At 41.9% G+C, this 19274-nt stretch overlaps 1 protein-coding gene across 4 annotated transcripts in view; it reads left to right on the top strand.

Annotated features, from left to right (window-relative positions):
• The window catches only part of LOC138843476 (uncharacterized), a 223981-nt gene that overhangs the window by 72758 nt on the left and 131949 nt on the right, over positions 1–19274 (top strand). For 2 of the 4 annotated variants that reach the window (XM_070047382.2, XM_070047385.2), the window contains exons 2-3: positions 2100–2383; positions 3211–3339. In XM_070047382.2, the coding sequence (XP_069903483.1) occupies positions 2343–2383; positions 3211–3339 (170 nt within the window). In that variant the 5' untranslated portion in view covers positions 2100–2342. The remainder of the gene's footprint in view (positions 1–2099; positions 2384–3210; positions 3340–19274) is intronic. The other 2 variants (XR_016235189.1, XR_016235185.1) reach the window with 1 other exon arrangement.

Genomic DNA, 19274 nt, shown 5'->3' with positions numbered 1-19274 from the left:
ACGTCACAAGTTTTCATTATCCATTGGGTGTATGTGTTTTATAGGCATTGAGGAATGATCTAGCCCTCAGCTTTGAGTGGAACTTGTCACATGAGCAGGCATTATTTTGAATACTTCTAAAAATTTTATTTCCATATCCCATGCAAATATTTTTATTCCTAAACAGAGATAATATGACACATGTCAGTCTAGGGAACATACTGGGACAACTGGAAAGGAAGAAGTGGTTGGTATCAGGCCAGGTCAATAAACAGAGCATTGGAACCATGACAGATCTAAGTTTCCTGGTCACTTGAGTGATCTGGCTGAAATGCCGGGATATGCCCAAGATCACCAATAGAGCTGAAACAAAGCCTTTGAAAGACTAAATCCTTCCCTTCCTGCCAACACAGGTAGAAGGGACACTGCATCCTCTCATAGGCAGGCCGGAAGTAATTTGGGAATATTCAGGAAGAATTTATCAACTGACAAACACTTGTATTTGTTGAATTCTTGCTCTGGGCTGGCTGGAGAAGATGCTGTACAATACATGAGAGTGGTGACAGAAAGGATTTTTTTTTTTTTGCTTTTTTTTTTGAAAGAGATGAGAGTAAATTAAATTTAGCTGTTTCAGAACATTGATGGGTAGAACTGTTTGTTCTGATTCAACTGGATCAGATTATAGAGGAGGAAATTAAGGACCAGAGAGAAGAAGAAATTTGACCTTCAACTTGGTTACTAAAAGAGCTGCACTAATGCTTACAACTCAACTTCTCAATCAGGTCTTTTCTCATATATCATTCAATGTGAGGGAGCCACCCACACGGTGTGTGAGACAGCCTGCCTTTCTCTGAACTCTCCCAAGTTAGATGGAAAAGAAAGACACGCACTGGCAGAAGAGGTTATCTGTAGGGAAGAACTGTATTTTTTTGATCAACAATCTAATAACTGAATTAAGAGAAGACTAAAGCAGGAATTAGACGCAGGAATTAATGAACAATTCATCTCAGGTGAGAACAGTGATAAGGCTGGCATTGTGATGTAGCTGGTAGAGCCACCACCTACAAGGTTGCTATCCTATACGAGCGCCAGTTTGTGTCCCTGCTGCTCCACTTCTGACCCAGCTCCTGCCAATGGCCTGGGCAAGCAGTAGAAGATGGCCCAAGTGCTTGAGCCTCTGCCACCCATGTGGGAGACCTGGAGGAAGCTCCTGGCTCCTTGGCTCCTGGCTTCAGGCTGGCCCAAGTCATGTATCTTTTCTGTAAGTGGGATTTCTGGGTTGACCCTTTAATTTTTATACTTTATTATTTTTATACATCTTTAAGTTGATTTATTTTCAATTTATTTGATAAACACACACACTCACACACACAGAGAGTGACATATCTTCCATCTGCTGGCTTACTCCTCAAATGCCTGTAACAGCCAAGACTAACCTAGGTTGAAGTAGGAGCCAGGAACTCAACATGGGTCTCTCGTATGGGTAGCTGGGATCCAAACTTGAGCCCTCATCTGATGTCTTCCAGGACAAGCAAAGCATGAAAGGTGGATTGGAAGTGGAGAAGGGACTTGAATACGGGGCCTCTGATATAGGATGTGGACATCCCAAGCGTCTTAACTGCTGAACTGGATGTCCACCCCTCCTTCCCACTTTTGGAGCTAGGTTTGCCCCACCCTTTGGACTTCTTGTGATACTGCTAACACTAGACTTGTACCTCTGTCCCACTTCTCCTCGGATGATCAGGCCCTGTCTCCAGCTTTAGTTACATCTCTTCCACCTCACAGCCCTCTTCTTTCCAGAGAGGCGCTCCCAGCACATAATAAAGCTATAGCCCGATATAATTAGTCTAAGTCCTTTTCATCTCTAAATTTGCTATGATTTGGATTATTGCACCAGTACTGCAGTACCCTCTGCTGGCTGATTCACAAAGCTGGCTTTCTGCCTGCACTGAGAGAGAAACTGTAGGTGCAGTTGGAAAAAAACCGGGGGAGTTGTGGTGAGCCAGCCTTGTAGTGACAGGTGACAGGGACATTTCGTGTATTTGATGCTACACATATAGATAAATGCTGTAATATTTTTGTGGAACCCTGCAATATTGTGCTTGTCTTCTCAATTGTAGGCAAAGCTGGTCTTGTCTGGAAGGCTGGACTCCGCCTGGAGCCTGTTACCCAGATTTCTGTTTTGTGAAGGCTTCCACACACAAGTGATTCAGATCCAAACATTCAAAAATGATCTCAGACGGCCATCTGGTTCCTGTTGGTTCTAAAAGCTTTGTTCAGCTTGGGATGTGGATTCCGGACAAAAGACAGGGAGAGTCCTCCATGGAGGTGCAATGCATTCCATGGGCAGAGGCTAGAGACCAATGCAGACGCTCCAAGGATCGACTGACGCTGGCTTTCCTAGGTCAGTGGAAGTCTGATAAATATTTAATTGATGATGATGTGGTTGTATGGAGGCTTCAAAACACCCCACACACAATTTTGCATCATCAGGGAACATGTGTTCATTTGTCAGGGTGTCTGAAACAGTCTGGGAGTTCAGCAAAAGCAGCATGTCAGGCAGTGCGGCCGATCGGAGCCATGTAATTGTCGTGATGTGTCGTTTTTAATTGGTGAAGACAATACTGCCAGCCTTGCGGTTTGGATAATGGTACTGATGGATTTGCCATTTCCTCGCATTGGCTGCTTGCCTTTGTGATCAAAGGTACGGTTGCACGTTCTGCAGCCGAGGGACAGAGTGTTTGCTCCGGGGGAGGCTCACCGGCTGGATTACGGGTGGCAGGCTGTGAGCTCAGCCTCAGCTCCAGGTGCCAGCCGCGTCCAGAGACCGGGCATCAGGGCTGGTGGACTGCAGACTGCAACCTCATCAAGCAAGATTCCTGAAGTGGCACGACTTGACCCACCTTAGTTTCTATGGGCTTTAGCTTCAACGTGGTGTCAGGGGAGCGAGGTGTGCTCCCTTTAGCTTACATAAACAATACCAAGATATCTTCCACATTATGGCATTGTAATTCATCCTGCCATGCTTCCGCATATTCCAGGATGTAATGTTAGCAAGCACAGGGGCTGAATCTGCTGTGCACCCCCAGCCTTGCACAGCACTCAGTGTAAAGTGGTCATAAAAAGGGACGCGTTCAATGCTTAGAAGGAAAGTGTGACTGACGTGAGAGCTGGGGTCATGGGGAAATGCCTTTGCCTTTCCTTCTGGTAACTGGTCTTTTCTGTGCTCAGCTTCCGCGGAGGTTCCAGTGTCTCGTGGCCGCTGGTACTCATATTTCCAAGAGTGGGTGCTCCAGGGAACATTTATGCTGGAGATGAACTGACGTCTAAAGCATCTCTTAGGTCAAGGGCATACAGCTGGTAAGTCCTTACCATCGAGTTCTATCGAGTTTTAAAAACTTGCTAAATAATTGCAAAGATCATGCCACGGCCCTTGCCAGAAGATGTGAAACACTACCTCTTGGCAGTGAAAAGCAAACCTTGTTGATTCATAGCCTTTTTAATAGATTGAAGGTGAGAGACATAGAGAGAGAGTGAGAGCGAGTGAGAACACTTCCATTGGTTGGTTCACTATCCAAATAGCTGCAAAGGCTAGGGCTGATCCAAGCCAAAGCTGGGAGCCAGGAATTCCATCCTGGTCTCCCATGTGGGTGGCAGGGACCTAAGCACTTGGACCATCTTCTCCTGCTTTCCCAAGCAGGGAGCTGGGTCTGAAACAGAGCAGCTGTGATTGGAATTTGCACTCTGATATGGGATGCCTGTGTTGCAGGCAGGGGCCTAACCTGTGGCCATTTATGGCATTCTTGACTGTTCTGGTGTGTCTATTCTCTCTATACATGCAAATGGCATTTAAAATTACTTTTGCTGGTGGAGAAATTAACATTATTATTTTTATAGAGCTCTAGTGAGGATCATGGTCTCTGAGAGAGAGACTTCATTTTACCAGATTTCTTTCCCAAAGCTTGTTATCTTATCTCAGGACATCATACTTTCCACAGAGCCCAAGATTCCTTTGTAACAGGGTGTCTACAGGATCCTCACCTAGCGGGGTTCCTCACAATGTTGGCTGGGGTACGGAAAACCTAGGTTTGCTCCTGGTGAGTTTATTGATGATGATGAAGACAATGCTGTATTTAAAAAAAATTGGTAAAATGCATATATTTAAAAACTACTATTTTAATCATTTTAAGTGCATAGTAGCATTAAGTGATTTCACAGTGTTGTGCTGCCATCCTCACTCTCTTTTTAAGCTTGTGGTTATATAAAACAAGCTGAAAGCATGTCATTGTAAAAATTAAAATAAAAAAGAAAGGAAGGAAGAGGGAGGGTAGGACATGGGCAGGAGGGAGAATAGGGTGTGAAGAATCATTATGCTCTTACATCTGAAATCTATGAAATTTGTTCACCTTATGTAAATATGCAAATAAAAATTAATAAAAAATTCAAGAAGCTCAAAAAACAACTGAAACTGTACTAATTAAATGATGATTCCTCATCCTTCCCTCTCCACAGCCCCTGGTAACCACCATTCCACTTTTTGTTTATAAATTTGAACTATCCTAGGAACCTCACAGAGGCAGAATCATGCAATATTGTTGCTCTGGGTTGTGTATTTCTCTTAGGATACTGTCTTCCACTTCATCCATGTTGTAGCACGTGTTAGAATTTCCTTCTTTTCCAAGGCTGTACATTGTACAAGTACATCACGCTTCATTACTCATCCATTTGCTCACAAATGCTTGCTTTGCCATCTATCTTTTGAGTATTAAGAATAATAGCTCAGGCCGGCGCTGCAGCTCACTAGGCTAATCCTCCGCCTGTGGTGCCAGCACCCCGGGTTCTAGTCCAGGTTGGGACACTGGATTCTATCCCAGTTGCTCCTCTTCCAGTCCAGCTCTCTGCTGTGGCCCGGGAAGGCAGTGGAGGATGGCCCAAGTGCTTGGGCCCTGCACCCACATGGGAGACCAGGAGGAAGCACCTGGCTCTTGGCTTTGGATTGGCACAGCGCTGGTGTAGCGGCCATTCGGGGGAGTGAACCAATGGAAGGAAGACCTTTCTCTCTGTCTCTCTCTCTCTCTCACTCTCTAACTCTGCCTGTCAAAAAAAAAAAAAAAAAAAAAAAAAAAAAAAAAAGAATAGCTCGATAACATGGGTGTATGCATATCTTTGACTTCCTGTACTTTAGGGTACATTTTTATTTGCTAAGGCTATATCACACTGTTGTCCATTGTAGCTACAGTTGTCCGTATCATCAAAAGTTCCAATGTTTCCATATCCTCAACACTTATTATTGTTCCTTTTCTTTAATTTTTTTAATAGTAGCCATGCTAATGGGTGTGTCGTAGTACCTCATTTTGGTTTTGACTTGGGTTTCTTTAGTGAATAGCTGGACACCTTTTCATATAATTATTGGTCATTTGTATGTGTCTTTAGAGAAGTGTGTGCTCAAGACCTTTAGCCATTTTTTAATTGCGTTGTTCATTTTTTGGTTGTTGAGTTTAACAGTTCTTTATATATTCTGAATTCCCTCTCAGATGCATTTTTGCACGTTTTCATCAGCTCCATGAGTTGTATTTCATTCTGTTGATTGTGTCCTTTAATGCAGACATTTTCTTTTCTTTTTTTTTGATTTGTAGTTTTTTTTTCTTTATCTTTTATTTAATGAATATAAATTTCCAAAGTACGACTCATGGATTACAATGGCTTCCCCCCCCTATACCGTCCCTCCCACCCACAACCCTCCCCTTTCCCACTCCCTCTCCCCTTCCATTCACATCAAGATTCATTTTCGATTATCTTAATATACAGAAGATCAGCTTAGTATACCTTAAGTAAGGATTTCAACAGTTTGCTCCCACACATAAACATAAAGTGAAAAATAATAGATGATTTTTTTAAATGATGATGAAATTAGATCAGACCTATTGTCATGTTTAATCCCAGTGAGAGTCAAGTTGGGAATTGATAATTTCTTTTTTTTTTTTTTTTACATAAGATCAGTTTAGTGTACATTAAGTAAAGATTTCAACCGTTTGCACCCCCATAGAAACACAAAGTGAAATATACTGTTTGAGTACTCGTTATAGCATTAAGCCTCAATGTACAGCACATTAAGGACATAGATCCTACATGAGGAGTAAGTGCACAGTGACTCCTGTTGTTGACTTTACAAATTGACACTCCTGTCTATGGCATCAGTAATCTCCCTATGCACCAGTCATGAATTTCCAAGGCTATGGAAGCCCCTTGAGTTCTCCGACTCTTATCTTGTTTAGACACGGTCATAGTCAAAGTGGAGGTTCTCTCCTCCCTTCAGAGAAAGGCACCTCCCTCTTTGAAGACCTGTTCTTTCCACTGGGATCTCACTCACAGAGATCTTTTTGCCAGAGTGCCTTGGCTTTCCATGCCTGAAATACTCTCATGGGCTTTTCAGCCAGATCCGAGTGCCTTTAGGGCTGATTCTGAGGCCAGAGTGCTATTTAGGACATCTGCCATTCTATGAGTCTGCTGAGTATCTCACTTCCCATGTTGGATCACTCTCCCCTTTATTTATTCTATCGGTTAGTGTTAGCAGGTACTAGACTTGTTTATGTGCTCCCTTTGACTCTTAGTCCTTTCATTATGATCAATTGTGAACTGAAATTGATCACTAGGAATAGTGAGATGGCATTGGCACATGCCACCTTGATGGGATTGAATTGGAATCCCCTGGTATGTTTCCAACTCTACCAATTGGGGCAAGTCAGCCCGAGCGTGCCCCAAATTATACATCTCTTCCCTCTCTTATTCCCACTCTTATGTTTAACAGGGATCACATTTCAGTTAATTTTCAACACTTAAGAATAACTGTGTGATAATTACAGAATTAAACCAGTCATATTAAGTAGAACAGACAAAAAAAAAATACTAAGAGGGATAATGTATTAAGTTGTCCATTAACAGTCAGGGCTATGCTGATCAAGTCACCGTTTCCCATAGTGTCCATTTCACTTCAGGAGGTTTCCTTTTTGGTGTTCAGTCAGTTGTCACCGATCAGGGAGAACATATGGTATTTGTCCCTTTGGGACTGGCTTACTTCACTCAGCATGATGTGTTCCAGATTCCTCCATTTTGTTGCAAATGACTGGATTTCGTTGTTTCTTACTGCGGTATAGTATTCTAAAGAGTATATATCCCATAATTTCTTTATCCAGTCTACCGTTGATGGGCATTTAGGTTGGTTCCAGGTCTTGGCTATTGTGAATTGTGCTGCAATAAACATTAGGGTGCAGACCGCTTTTTTGTTTGTCAATTTAAACTCCTTTGCGTAAATTCCAAGGAGTGGTATGGCTGGGTCGAACAGTAGGGTTATCTTCAGGTTTCTGAGGAATCTCCAGACTGATTTCCATAGTGGCTTGACCAGTTTGCATTCCCACCAACAGTGGGTTAGTGTCCCTTTTTCCCCACATCCTCGCCAGCATCTGTTGTTGGTAGATTTCTGTATGTGAGTCATTCTAACCGGGGTGAGGTGAAACCTCATTGTGGTTTTGATTTGCATTTCCCTGATTGCTAGTGACCTTGAACATTTTTTCATGTGCCTGTTGGCCATTTGGATTTCCTCTTTTGAAAAATATCTATTGAAGTCCTTGGCCCATCTCTTAAGTGGGTTGTTGGTTTTGTTTTTGTGGAGTTTCTTGATCTCTTTGTAGATTCTGGTTATTAACCCTTTATCTGTTCCATAGTTTGCAAATATTTTTTCCCATTCTTTCGGTTGTCTCTTCACTCTCCTGACTGTTTCTTTTGCAGTACAGAAACTTCTCAATTTGATGCAATCCCAATAGTTGATTTTGGCTTTGACTGTCTGTGCCTCCCGGGTCTTTTCCAGAAATTCTTTGCCTGTGCCAATATCTTGAAGGGTTTCTCCAATGTTCTCTAATAACTTGATGGTGTCAGGACGTAGATTTAGGTCTTTAATCCACGTTGAGTGGATTTTTGTGTAAGGTGTAAGGTAGGGGTCTTGCTTCGTGCTTCTGCACGTGGAATAATGCAGACATTTTAAATTTTTATGTAGTCCAATTTATTTATTTAGTTAGTTAATCACCTATGTTTTTGGTGTCATATCCAATAAAACGTTGCCAAATCCAATATCACGAATCTTTCCCCCTGTGTTTCTTCTATGAGTTTGGTAGGTTTAGGGCTTAAATTTAGATCTTTGATCTGTGTTATGCAGTGTCTGCTTTTTTTTTTTTTCTTACCCCCTACTCTCACCCTTGAAAGCGAATTTCTTGAGCACAAGGGTTATCACTATCCATTATTACATTCTTAGCGCTGAACATGTAGTTTGCATAGTAGTTTATCAGTAAATTATGCTTGAGTGAAATTGCTTTATCAAATATAATGAAAATAAACTAATATGCTTATAGTAATTTTCTTTTTCCATAACAATGATAGCAGTTTCAAGAATGTTAACTGCCTTAAGGACCCATAATAGTGTTGGGTGGGATGACATGCTCACAAGTAAATGTTGGAGGACAATGAGTATCCTCCTTATTGCCATATTGGTTAAAATACATCAAAATTGGTCAAATTGTACAAAAGGGAGAAATATCTGAATTAAAGAGGTTTTTAAGGCCTTTTTGGCATCTTATTTATTTGCATTTTCCTCAGGATGGTTAGTGAAATATTTGGATGTTTATGATAATAACTGTGCTCTTATCACACTTGGCCTTGAATGCCTTTATCATGGGCTCTGTGCACAGCTGGCTCTGCAGGGCTGATAATGGCTGCCCAGGAAGGTCATTTCTTCCATCCGTGTGGTTCCAACATCCTTGGCTGAGCCAGTGGAATAGTTGGGCACTGAATGAAGAACTGGCCAAGCTTGGGTCACGTCTTTGGGCAAGGTATTTCATGCCCCTCAACATTTCTCCGTTTCACTTGTAAAACAAGAGGGCAAGAGTCCCAAGAGAGTGAGCTTCCTTTACTCCTAAGACTGTAAAAGGTTACATATTGATGGCAGGACAGTTCTAACAGGAGAACAAATTCACCCACTTTGGGGAAGAAACAAAGACAAGACTTGCCACAATGTGGCCCCTCAAAGGAAGAGATCCAGCCCCAGAAAGCAGGGCAGCCAGGTAGAGGGAAGACAGTCTCCAAAGCTGTATTCCAGCTTTTGCCACAGTGCTGGTGGGGAGGGCAGGGGAGCTCTGAGAGTAAAATCCAGTTACCATGATCACTGTTGTCATTGAGTCAAAGACATCTTCTGTACCCTTTCACCCATTCCAGAGTGCCTTGTCTTAAACCTGCGCATGTGTGTGGCACAACCAGTTTAAAAGAGCAGAGAGTTCTTGGGTCCACTTTTAGTTGAAACAATGACTACCACCCTTGCCTCCCCAAACCTCCTCCATCCCATGGTTTCTGGGTGAGTTTCAGCTCTCTTGAGTGACAGTTACAGCTTCTGGCTCCTGGGTAGATTTTTGGCAAGAGGTGGCTGGTGGTGTACCTGTGTCAGGTCCTGAGGTCTCCCTTCTGCCATGACCATCAGCTGATCTTTCTGAGACTGTGCACTGTGACAACTTTACAGCATCAGTCAGTGAGCAGCAACTAGCAGTAGCATCAAGATCAGTGTTCCGACCACTGCTCTTTCTGTGTCAGTGAGTTGTGGGCAAGTGACTTTGTCTCCCTGGGAACTGGTTTCTGGAAGCCTAAAATAGTAAGGATATTATCTGTTTTATATTTTGTGTGTATAACCGAATATAAATACACACACAAGTGTATGAGGGAACTTCAAAATGTTTGCAGAAAATATAGTGTGAACAAAAAATGGTGCATAGATTACAAAAGTTTTTGCACCAAAAGAAACTTATCCATTAATTCATTTTTGGAAGGGTTCTTGGTGTGTGTGTGTGTGTGTGTGTGTGTGTGTGTGTGTATTAGGTAGATAGACAGATAATTGGGTGATTTAAAGAGAGGAAATAAAGCAGGAACTAACCTTTCCTGAGCCCCGCTTGTGTGCTGTGTCAAGTGGTTATATAAATTATCCGATTGATGCTCAAACAGCTCCATGAAGGCACCTTTGGTGGATTAAGAATGAGATAGTGACGCTCAGAGAGGTTATGTGACCTGCCCCAAGTCACACAGCTGCTAGGTAGCAGAGTTAGGATACCAGTGCTCTTTCCCCCACACCATTAGACTGTAAAACAGCGTCACTCAGACATTCTACACGGACGGATCCCCGTTCCGCCCTTCTCCCTCGGCTGAAATCACTGATTTGTTTTGTTGTCTTCGGTTCCTAAAAGGGGAAGCTCGTAACCTTTGCAATTCTGGTTTTTACCTTTGCTGAAGAGCAGATGCCACCTATTTCCCTACAAGCAACATTTTCTAAAGAAAAAAAATAATGTGGAGACGAAGTTATATTCCAAAGACAAAGAGATGCAAACATAAGTGATCCTGTCTTGCAGCCATTTCTCGTTCTTTCTTTTCCTCTTTCTAAACCCAAATACTTGTTCTCGACAGGGCCCTGGTGAATGTGCTGGTGTCCAGCTTTGTGCTCTGGGGTCTCAGATTCACAAAAGCCCAAGTTGACGTCCGCTCTGCATCTGGCTTCTGTGATGGCAGAGGAGCCCTGAGGTCTCCTGAGAGAGCCAGGAGAGATTTGCCTCCTGCAGAGGTTTGGATAAGCCCCAGCTAATCTCCGTGGCTTCTTAAGGGCACACCTGCTTGTCTGCCCGCCTGCAGCCTCCTCGCTCATTTCCCGTGGGACGGCTCGGGTCAGAGGGCCTCCACCAAGCCTTTCATCTCCCACCGCCCCACCAGGCCCCCCTCAGCAGCACCTGGGTCCACACATAAGACGTCCTTTGAGGAGGGGTGGAAACGTGCCCCTCCCAGAATGGGGGCCAGTGCCCTTTCCCTTCCTTTTGAGGCGGTCTGCTTGTTCCTTCCTGCTAAATAGGCATTGGATTCAAACCTTATCAGGCATGGCTCAATCTTCATCCCACCAGGGCTGAGCTAATCTGAATCAGTTTCTGTGCTGAGCTGCGAACACATAGTAGGTGCTCAGTAAATAGAGATGTTATCCAAACCCAGGAGTCATACACAGTCAGCTTGCAATGGGTTTTATTACAGGAATGTGTCCGTAACACTGATAATATTAAAAGAAAAAAAAATCCAGAAAATTCAGAAGACATGTCTGTTCAGCTGTGGGAGACGGAGTTTCTCCTCTCTCTTTTCCAAATTACGTTTTCCTTCTTAATTATCATTAGGAACCATTGGTAGTGAGCTGAGTTTTCTTCTATGGGCATGCTGGCCAGGAATCTCCTTCTCCCCCTCTTGCTTGCCCTCCGTCTCTCCCTCTCTCTGTCTCTGTCTCTCCACATCTCTGTCTGTCTGTCTGTGTTTGTCTCTCTCTTTTTCGTTTTCTGTACATCAAGTGGAGACACAGAACCCTTCTGAATAGGATGATATGGTGATATGTATGAGAGTGTGGCCTTAAAAATATTTAAAAAATAATTTAAAAACTGATCTTTTGAACTCACCAATTGCTGCACAGATTTATAATTCTGTTTTTCCTTAAATTGACTAAGATTTGCTGAGCCCTCAGTCTAAGTCCTTGGGCTAAGACAGGATGAACCCAGCCCCAAGAAAACTTCCATTTGCCTGGGAAGACAGGCTACGGGTGAGAGTTGATTGGGTTGATGGAAGGGGGGTAAAGCAACATCAGTTGCACCATCAGGTGTGACATCACAAGTCTGCACATCCAGTCGGCTCATGGTAACCATAGCTTCCTCCTCTACAGATTCAACCTACTGTGGATAAAAATATGCATAAAAATAATTGTATCCACATTAGACATGTAAAGACTTTTTCTTGTATTATGCACTCAACAATACAGCATAGCAACTAATTTCATAGCGTTTACATTGTATCAGATGTTTTATGTCATCTAGAGAGGACTTAAAGTTGTGGGAAGATTCATATAGGATTCTATGTAAATACTGTGCCACCTCATAAAAGGGATTTGAGCACCTGTGGATTTTGGTATCTGCGGGGATTCCTGGAGCCAATCTCCTGCAGATGCTGAGGGATGACTGTATTTCATTTTCTTTCCTAAAAGGCAATGTTATTCCGATTTTATAGGTGAGAAAATGGAGGCTCAAAGACATTGAATAACCTATTAAATTAGTTGCAGAACTAAGTCTATAACGCAAGTGACGCAACTAATTCCTAGAAATCAAGCTGTAATTTAAACCAATCACTGGGTTTGAACAGCCTTGAGTTCTGTCCTATTCTATTTATGGGTAAATGAGGCTGCAGTAGAAGCAGAGAGCTCTGCAAGGCAATTGCTTTTGATACTTAATACTCCAAAGTGGCTTTTTTAAAAAAAGAAGAGGGCCGGTGTTGGAGTGTAGCAGGTTAAGCAACACCTGGCATCCCATATGAGCACTGATTCGTGTCTCAGCTGCTCCACTTCCGATTCAGCTCTCTTCTAATTGCCTGGGAAACAGCAGAAGATGGCCCAAGTGCTTGGGCCCCTGCACTCACATGAGAAACCTGGATGAAACTCCTGGTTCTTGACTTCTGCCTGGTTCAATGTTTCTCTCTCTCTCTCTCTCTCTCTCTCTCTCTCTCTCTCCCCTTTCTCTGTAACTCTTTCAAATAAATAAATAAATTTTTAAAATAAAAAGGAGAGTGAATGCAAAGTCAGTTTTCCCTTTCAGTTTGGTTTGTTTATGCGGGTATGGGCTGACTCTAAACTTTGGGCTTTAGTTGTGTGTGTGTGTGTGTGTGTGTGTGTGTGTGTGTTTTAAACTGGAGCACTCTACCTGTTCCTCCACCTACAGCATCCTGCTCACTGAAATGCTTTGGTGTTGCCCTGTTTTGATAATAGGTATTCAAATAGATCCTGCATACCTCCTTCTCCACAATGAAGCACACAAACAGCAAAAAGACAGACACAATGGAAGAGACTGCAACTCAGGGTCCATGATATTGCGACAGAAAGTAGGAAATAAGATGACAGTCCTGGGTGCTGGATAATAGCATAATAGGATAAGTGTGTGTGTGTGGGTGAGTCCAGAGGTGGTAATGGGCTAGGAGATGTGGAAATTCTGGGAAAGTAGGGCAGTACGGAAGCAGAATCTCCATCTAGGGGATCCAGGCAATTGTGAGCAACTCGAAATGATGCAGTATTGACATCTGTGTACAGCACAACAAAGAGTAGTAAAATAATTATCTGGCAATACAATTGTCAGGTGCTGTTTGTTGGGGATGTTACCTTCCCAGCCATAAACGCCAGTGTAGTCATGGCTATAAATGACAAGGGTGTAAATTGCCTCTTCCATCCAACTGGAATAGCAGAAAGTGAGAATCAAAAAGCATTCATGCCTATTTTCCTCCATAAATGGACTCTTCCCTTGACTAGAGTGGGTGCAGCACCGTGCCCTTACCCCATCTTATTCAGGCTTAATTCAAGTTTAAACAACTATATCAATAAATGGCTATATACAAAGAGATTGGGAAAGAAACTGTATTTTGCTGAGTACATATATATGTGCCAGGTCAGATGCTTGGCATTTCAAATCTGTCATCTCATTTCACCTTGAACTTAACACTTTGACGTTGGTGGCATCATCCAGATTTTAAAAAGATGAAGAGGAACCCCAGAGCAGTAATATGATTTGTTCAGTTTTAGCCAGGCTAGGAGTCTCCCCTGGCCCGGATGACTTCCACGTCTGGGCTCTTTCCTCTGCACCCCATGTTTCCAGAGGTGTGAGAATTAATGAAGGAACACAACGCCTCCTCTTAGGTCCTTTCCCAATTGCCCAGTATCCAGCAACGTTTCTTTTGACATGAAATGCTTTTCTTTAAGTCTCTGGAAATCTTGAATTTACTAAACTGCACCTTCAAGTAATTGGAATGACTTTTCTATATTCCAGCTTGAATGGAAAGACAGTAAAGCAAGGAGAATCAAGCAGGAGTTTAGATAAAGCATTAACGAAATACATGCTCATTTCAGGACAGTTTCTCAGCTTGATCACCCAGCCCTTTCACTCTCCTGAACTCTGACTATTGAAGTTTCCAGTGCTACCCCAGGGGCACGTGAGGACCTAATGACCCGAGAGGATCAAGGAGTGTGGAGGAAAGATGCTGACTTTGAACATCCCACAGACATGGGATTGAATCCCGGGCAACAACATAGGTTGTAATGCTAAGCACCTTGATGGCTCCACCTCCAGTTTCTCGGCTGGAAGGTAGGCATGCAGTACCTCACAAGGCAGTTGTGAGAAGAAGATGAGACAGTGTGTGTACAAATCACCTGGCAAAAGAGGTCATGAGTCACAGCTGCTCAGTACAGGACAGAAATGGAATTTTCAACCACAAGTGAAACAAAGAGGATGGTGGTCATTCACTCAGATTTTTCCATATTTTTTGCCAGGCAGAGTTAGACAGTGAGAGAAAGAGACAGAGAGAAAGGTCTTCCTTCCGTTGGTTCACCCCCAAATGGCAGAGTTTTTCCGTTTTTACTCTTGGGACAGAATCTGTGAAATGGGACAAAAGGGTTAGGGACAGTCAGGCTACTTTGTCAATAGAAGAGCCAAGATTATTCTGAGTATGCTTCCGCTATGGAGTTTCTGGTCTGGTAAGATGTTGTCTGCTCCTATATTGTTTCTTCTCTCAGCTAGGTCTCTCATAATGACATGCACTATCTTAAGTAACAGCAGTAGACTAAAAGTTTATAAATACATAGTGGAACTCACCAATTTACTGCTTTAATTCAGCAACTCGATTTCCCCTCTTTTATTTTTAATGTTTTAAGATTTGTTTTGTTTGAAAGGCAGAGCTACAGAAAGAGAGATAGAGAGAGAAAGAGAGAGAATCTGCCATCCACTGGTTCATTTCCCAAAATGCCACAAAGGGCGATGACCAGGGCTGGGCCCAGAGCTTCTTCTGCATCTCCTACATGGGTGGCAGGGACCCGTGCACTTGGGCCATCCTCTGCTGCCTTCCCAGACTCATTAGCAGTGAGCTGGATCAGAAGTGGTGCAGCTGGGACTCAAACCAGATCCCATATGGGATGCCAATATTATAGGCAGCAGCTTAACCTATTATGTCAAAATGCTGCCCCTCAATTTTGTCTTAAAAATCTAAGCCAAGGGACCCACATGGTCGAATGCCTACTTTTTCCTACAATCCAGTTTTATGCTTTCATTCTATATCCAGTTAGCTCAATCACTTTTGGATGCATTTTTGCTTGCTCCAATAAATACAGATAGGTCAAGTGTACACATCACGACCCCTACATCATAAAAATCATGAGAAATAGAAAGGACCTGAGATACATAGCTATCTGTTTTCACAGTCAAGCCTTATAAAGGGTAACATTGGGTTTCAGACCGGCTTGCTTTCTGGTGGAGCAGATCTTGGTTTAGGTCCTGGATTTACCACTTAACCATCTTACTATATTGAGACAGTGACTTAACTTCTCTGATCCTCTATTTCTTTATTAGTAAAAAGTATCTAGCTGCTGTAATAAGTACTTAATAAAAGTAGATCATCAAATAAATTTTATTTTTTGTTCATTCTATTGTTAACTCCACTTAGCACCTTTTGATCTCTTTGGCGGCTGAAGTATAGTTTTTCCCCAATGATTTTAAAATAGTTCATGCCTTCAAAGTTTTTTCTTTGAATTGGCCAAAAGGGCACTCAACTATTTGGGGCCTCTCAGCTGAAGGCAACACAATCCCATGATGTCACTCTTGGCCCCTGCTGTTTCACTCCCTGTCTCTGCTGTTCATTCTCCCCTCCCAAGCAGGGGATGTCACAGTGTGAATGTCAATATGGCAGGTGCAGGACTTCCATCAAGAGCCCTGAGCACAGAGACCGTTTTATACATTTGCAATGATTTTTCTTCTTATTGTAGACACCACTCTTTAGCATTATTGATTTCCTCTGTCTACTGAGCCACGTCAGATGACTTTGACCTGGTTTGCACTCAGAGCAGTCAAGGGGCTGCCTGAGCTTGTCTGACATTGAGACGAAATTCAATTCCTGTTTCTGTTTGCATGTATCTTTTTATTTTGCCTTGTATTTGTTTGAACCCTTGAAGGTGGGGTCCTGAAGTTGAATCCTTTGTGTCATAATTTTCAATGTATTAGAACTTCTCTAAGGTCAAAATCTTTCCTGCATGGCTCCAGCTCTTCCGGTTATGAGAATGACTCTCAAAGTTTGCGTTTCTTCTGGAAGTTGGTCAATATAGTTTATGAATGTAGCAAAGAGGGTCTGAAGAATAAATTGTTTAATTGATGTATATAAATAGAAATGACAGGATGAGATGAGGAGGCAAAGGGAACTCCAGGCGAAAAATAAGGATGCCATCTTTTTTCTGATTTTTTTTTCATAGAGTTGAAAGTTTCCTGAATTACTTTGTGGTGTTTTAGTGAGAAAAGAGATTTGAAGTTTTTTTTTTTCTCTACCCTTTTATTTTACCCAAAGATAAACTAAAAATATTAGTTTTCTCAAACCACCCTTACTCACCAAACTACCCTAGTCCAGACAGTCACGCATTTTAATGGGATCCTGCATAACCATTCAGGTAACTTGGTTTTTATTTTGTCTCAGGGTGTGTGTCAGCCTTTTGGAAGCTTGAAGCCTGGGAGCTGCTCAGGTGATGTCCCTGGGAAAGATAGCATAAGCTTGCTTAAAATGTTTTATTTTCTTACCAGAGAATGGTGATGACTTGAATGGATAGTGAGTAGGATACAGAAAAATAGGCTCCTGGTCCACAGAGCAGGGTACAATAAAGTCTCTGTGCGGTTCAGTATATCAGAAAGTTGGGGTAATTCCTTAAGAAATTTCCTCTGAAACTTCTTCTCAGGTAATACAATTGCTTACTTTGAAATTACTGTCCATCAACTCAACAACTGTAGCAAATTTTACTCCTGTTTTCAAGCTCTTATATATGTATATAATATATATGATATATTTTTTGAAATATTTGACATATAAAACACACACACACAAGGAGAGAGAGAATCTTCCAGGTGCTCGCTCACTACTCAAATGCCTACAACAGCTGAGGCTGGGCCAGTGCAAAATTAGGAACTCAGAACTCAGTCTAGGTCTTCAACATGGGTGGCAGGGACCCAACTACTTGAGCCATCAACTATGGTCTCATTGGGTGCGCATCAACAGGAGGCTGGAAGCAGAAGAAGTGGGACTCAAACTAAGCACTGCAATATGGGTGTGAGTATCTCAACCAGCATCTTAACTGCTGAGCCAAATACCTGCCGCTGATACCCGTAAAACTTTTTTCTTTAGGTAGGTTACACACACAAACATACTTGGACACATACATATATTTTCCAGGTGATTAGGGTGATCAATAATCTCATATTTATTTTAAAATCCATTTCATTCAAAAATGGTCATATGAAAATTGCTAGCTAATGATTATATTAAATTATGATTCCCAGAAGGTGAAAGACAAATAGTTGACTATTATACCAGAGTTCTTTGTGTATTTGTCTGTGTGTTACATCAGCATTTTATTTTTTGCTTGCATTGGTAACATCAAAATTCTAGTATTTCACATACACACTGTTGCTTTAACTTGTTGCTATGACAACCTTGACATTCTTTCACAGTAACAAAATGTAAATATGCATCCATGATTTGAAGAAACAACTATAAGACGAAAGAAAACAAGAAAATCCTTGTCACATCAGTCTGTTTCATATAGCATTCTGGGAAGATTTCCATAATAATAGTTATTGCATATAATTTCATGAGCTGCAATCCATGGTTAATCCTTTCTGGAAGAGTAAGTATTCAGGCTCTTCCATAGGCAAGTGAGCGACTGTCCTGTCCAGTTGTTCATTACCTCCAGAATGTCTGCCTGTCTATCTATCTATCTCTATCTATATACAGCACTGTGTTAAGATTGTGTGCTGGTTAAGCTATACTCCAGGGGCAAACAGACCCAAAAATGTGTAAAGGTTTCTAAAATGAAGTTTGTTTCTTATACTAACAGTCAAGTGTATTGTGGCTGGTCAATAGTAGCTTTATTTAATGCAATCATCCAGGGAACTGGGTTTTCTATAATATAAATCAGGCAACTTTTTAGCACTCATCAACCTCTGCACCCATCTAGCTGGCAGCAGGCACAAGAAATGTGACCATACAATGTGTTATAAAAACCCCAAAGTGAAAGACATCACTTCTGTTCATTCTCCACTGGCTATCACTTGTCTCATCGCCACATCAGATGTAAGTGGAGCTGGAAGATGTAGTCTTTGTCTTGATAGCAATTTCCTAGCAGCAACTTTGTATGATGAAAGAAGAATCATGAATTAAGTTGGTAGTGAGCTATCTCTATTCCTATGAAGGTAGAAAGAAAGATGATTAAGATCCGCATATGACACATGAAGTGTTCACATGTTGGGGGAGTGAAAAGTCACATAAACATGTACATGTTATAGTAAAGGAATAAGACAACTGCCACAGGGAACAACTACTTAAGCTGTACCTTGGACTGATAAGGAAAGCAATTGCATGGTAATTATAAAATAAAGACTTGCTCAAAAGCATATGTGTAGGAGTGGGAGGCTGGAGGACATGGAAATGGAGAGGAATAATGAGATAATGTAGTTGTCATTGCTGCATCGTAAGCAATAAGCCTGTATTTCTCTCTCATTCAACTTGCTTTATCACAAGTTGGTGACCTTGATGAGACTTTTTTACACTGTGTCTTTGTTCTGTTTTAATCTCCTGTCAGTTGCTATCGCTGTCAGCATGACCTACCTCCAGTGAAAAATTCAACTTTCATTTCAGCCTCATCAGGAATGTTAAATTATGAGTAAATGTCAAGACGGAAAGAAACTGTAAACACAGTGGAAACATTGCTTGAGGAGGTCATGGAAGAATACTGAGAATTCTTTCCACGACACTACAAGGACTAAGACGGTCTATATATTGACCTTCTGGCTCTTTCTACAGTCAGTTGACGTAACTCGTCACTTGAGCACTGTTTCTAGTGCTGACTGCTATTGGATTCCAGTCTGGTGCATTATGAATAGAGATTCCCCTGCCTAGGGTAGGAATGGCCTCTTACCAGCTTGCTGGAAGTCACTAAGACCTAGACTGTAACTTTCATTGGTAGGATTTTTACTGGAGTGGTTGTTGGACTTGTGGTTGTAATGTTCTTTGAAGCTTGTCCATGAAACATAAATACAAATGAAATAGTAACCACCAAAGTTGTAATTAGTTCAACACAAAAGAGGGAAGGATAGAGTAATTACCATTAATATTTGTATTGATAGTAT

Source organism: Oryctolagus cuniculus, chromosome 1 (assembly GCF_051225735.1).
Source record: "Oryctolagus cuniculus isolate XC-2025 breed Fujian yellow rabbit chromosome 1, ASM5122573v1, whole genome shotgun sequence".
Lineage (NCBI taxonomy): Eukaryota > Metazoa > Chordata > Mammalia > Lagomorpha > Leporidae > Oryctolagus > Oryctolagus cuniculus.
Note: the sequence above shows the minus strand (reverse complement) of the source record. Positions and strands in the feature narration are given on the sequence as shown.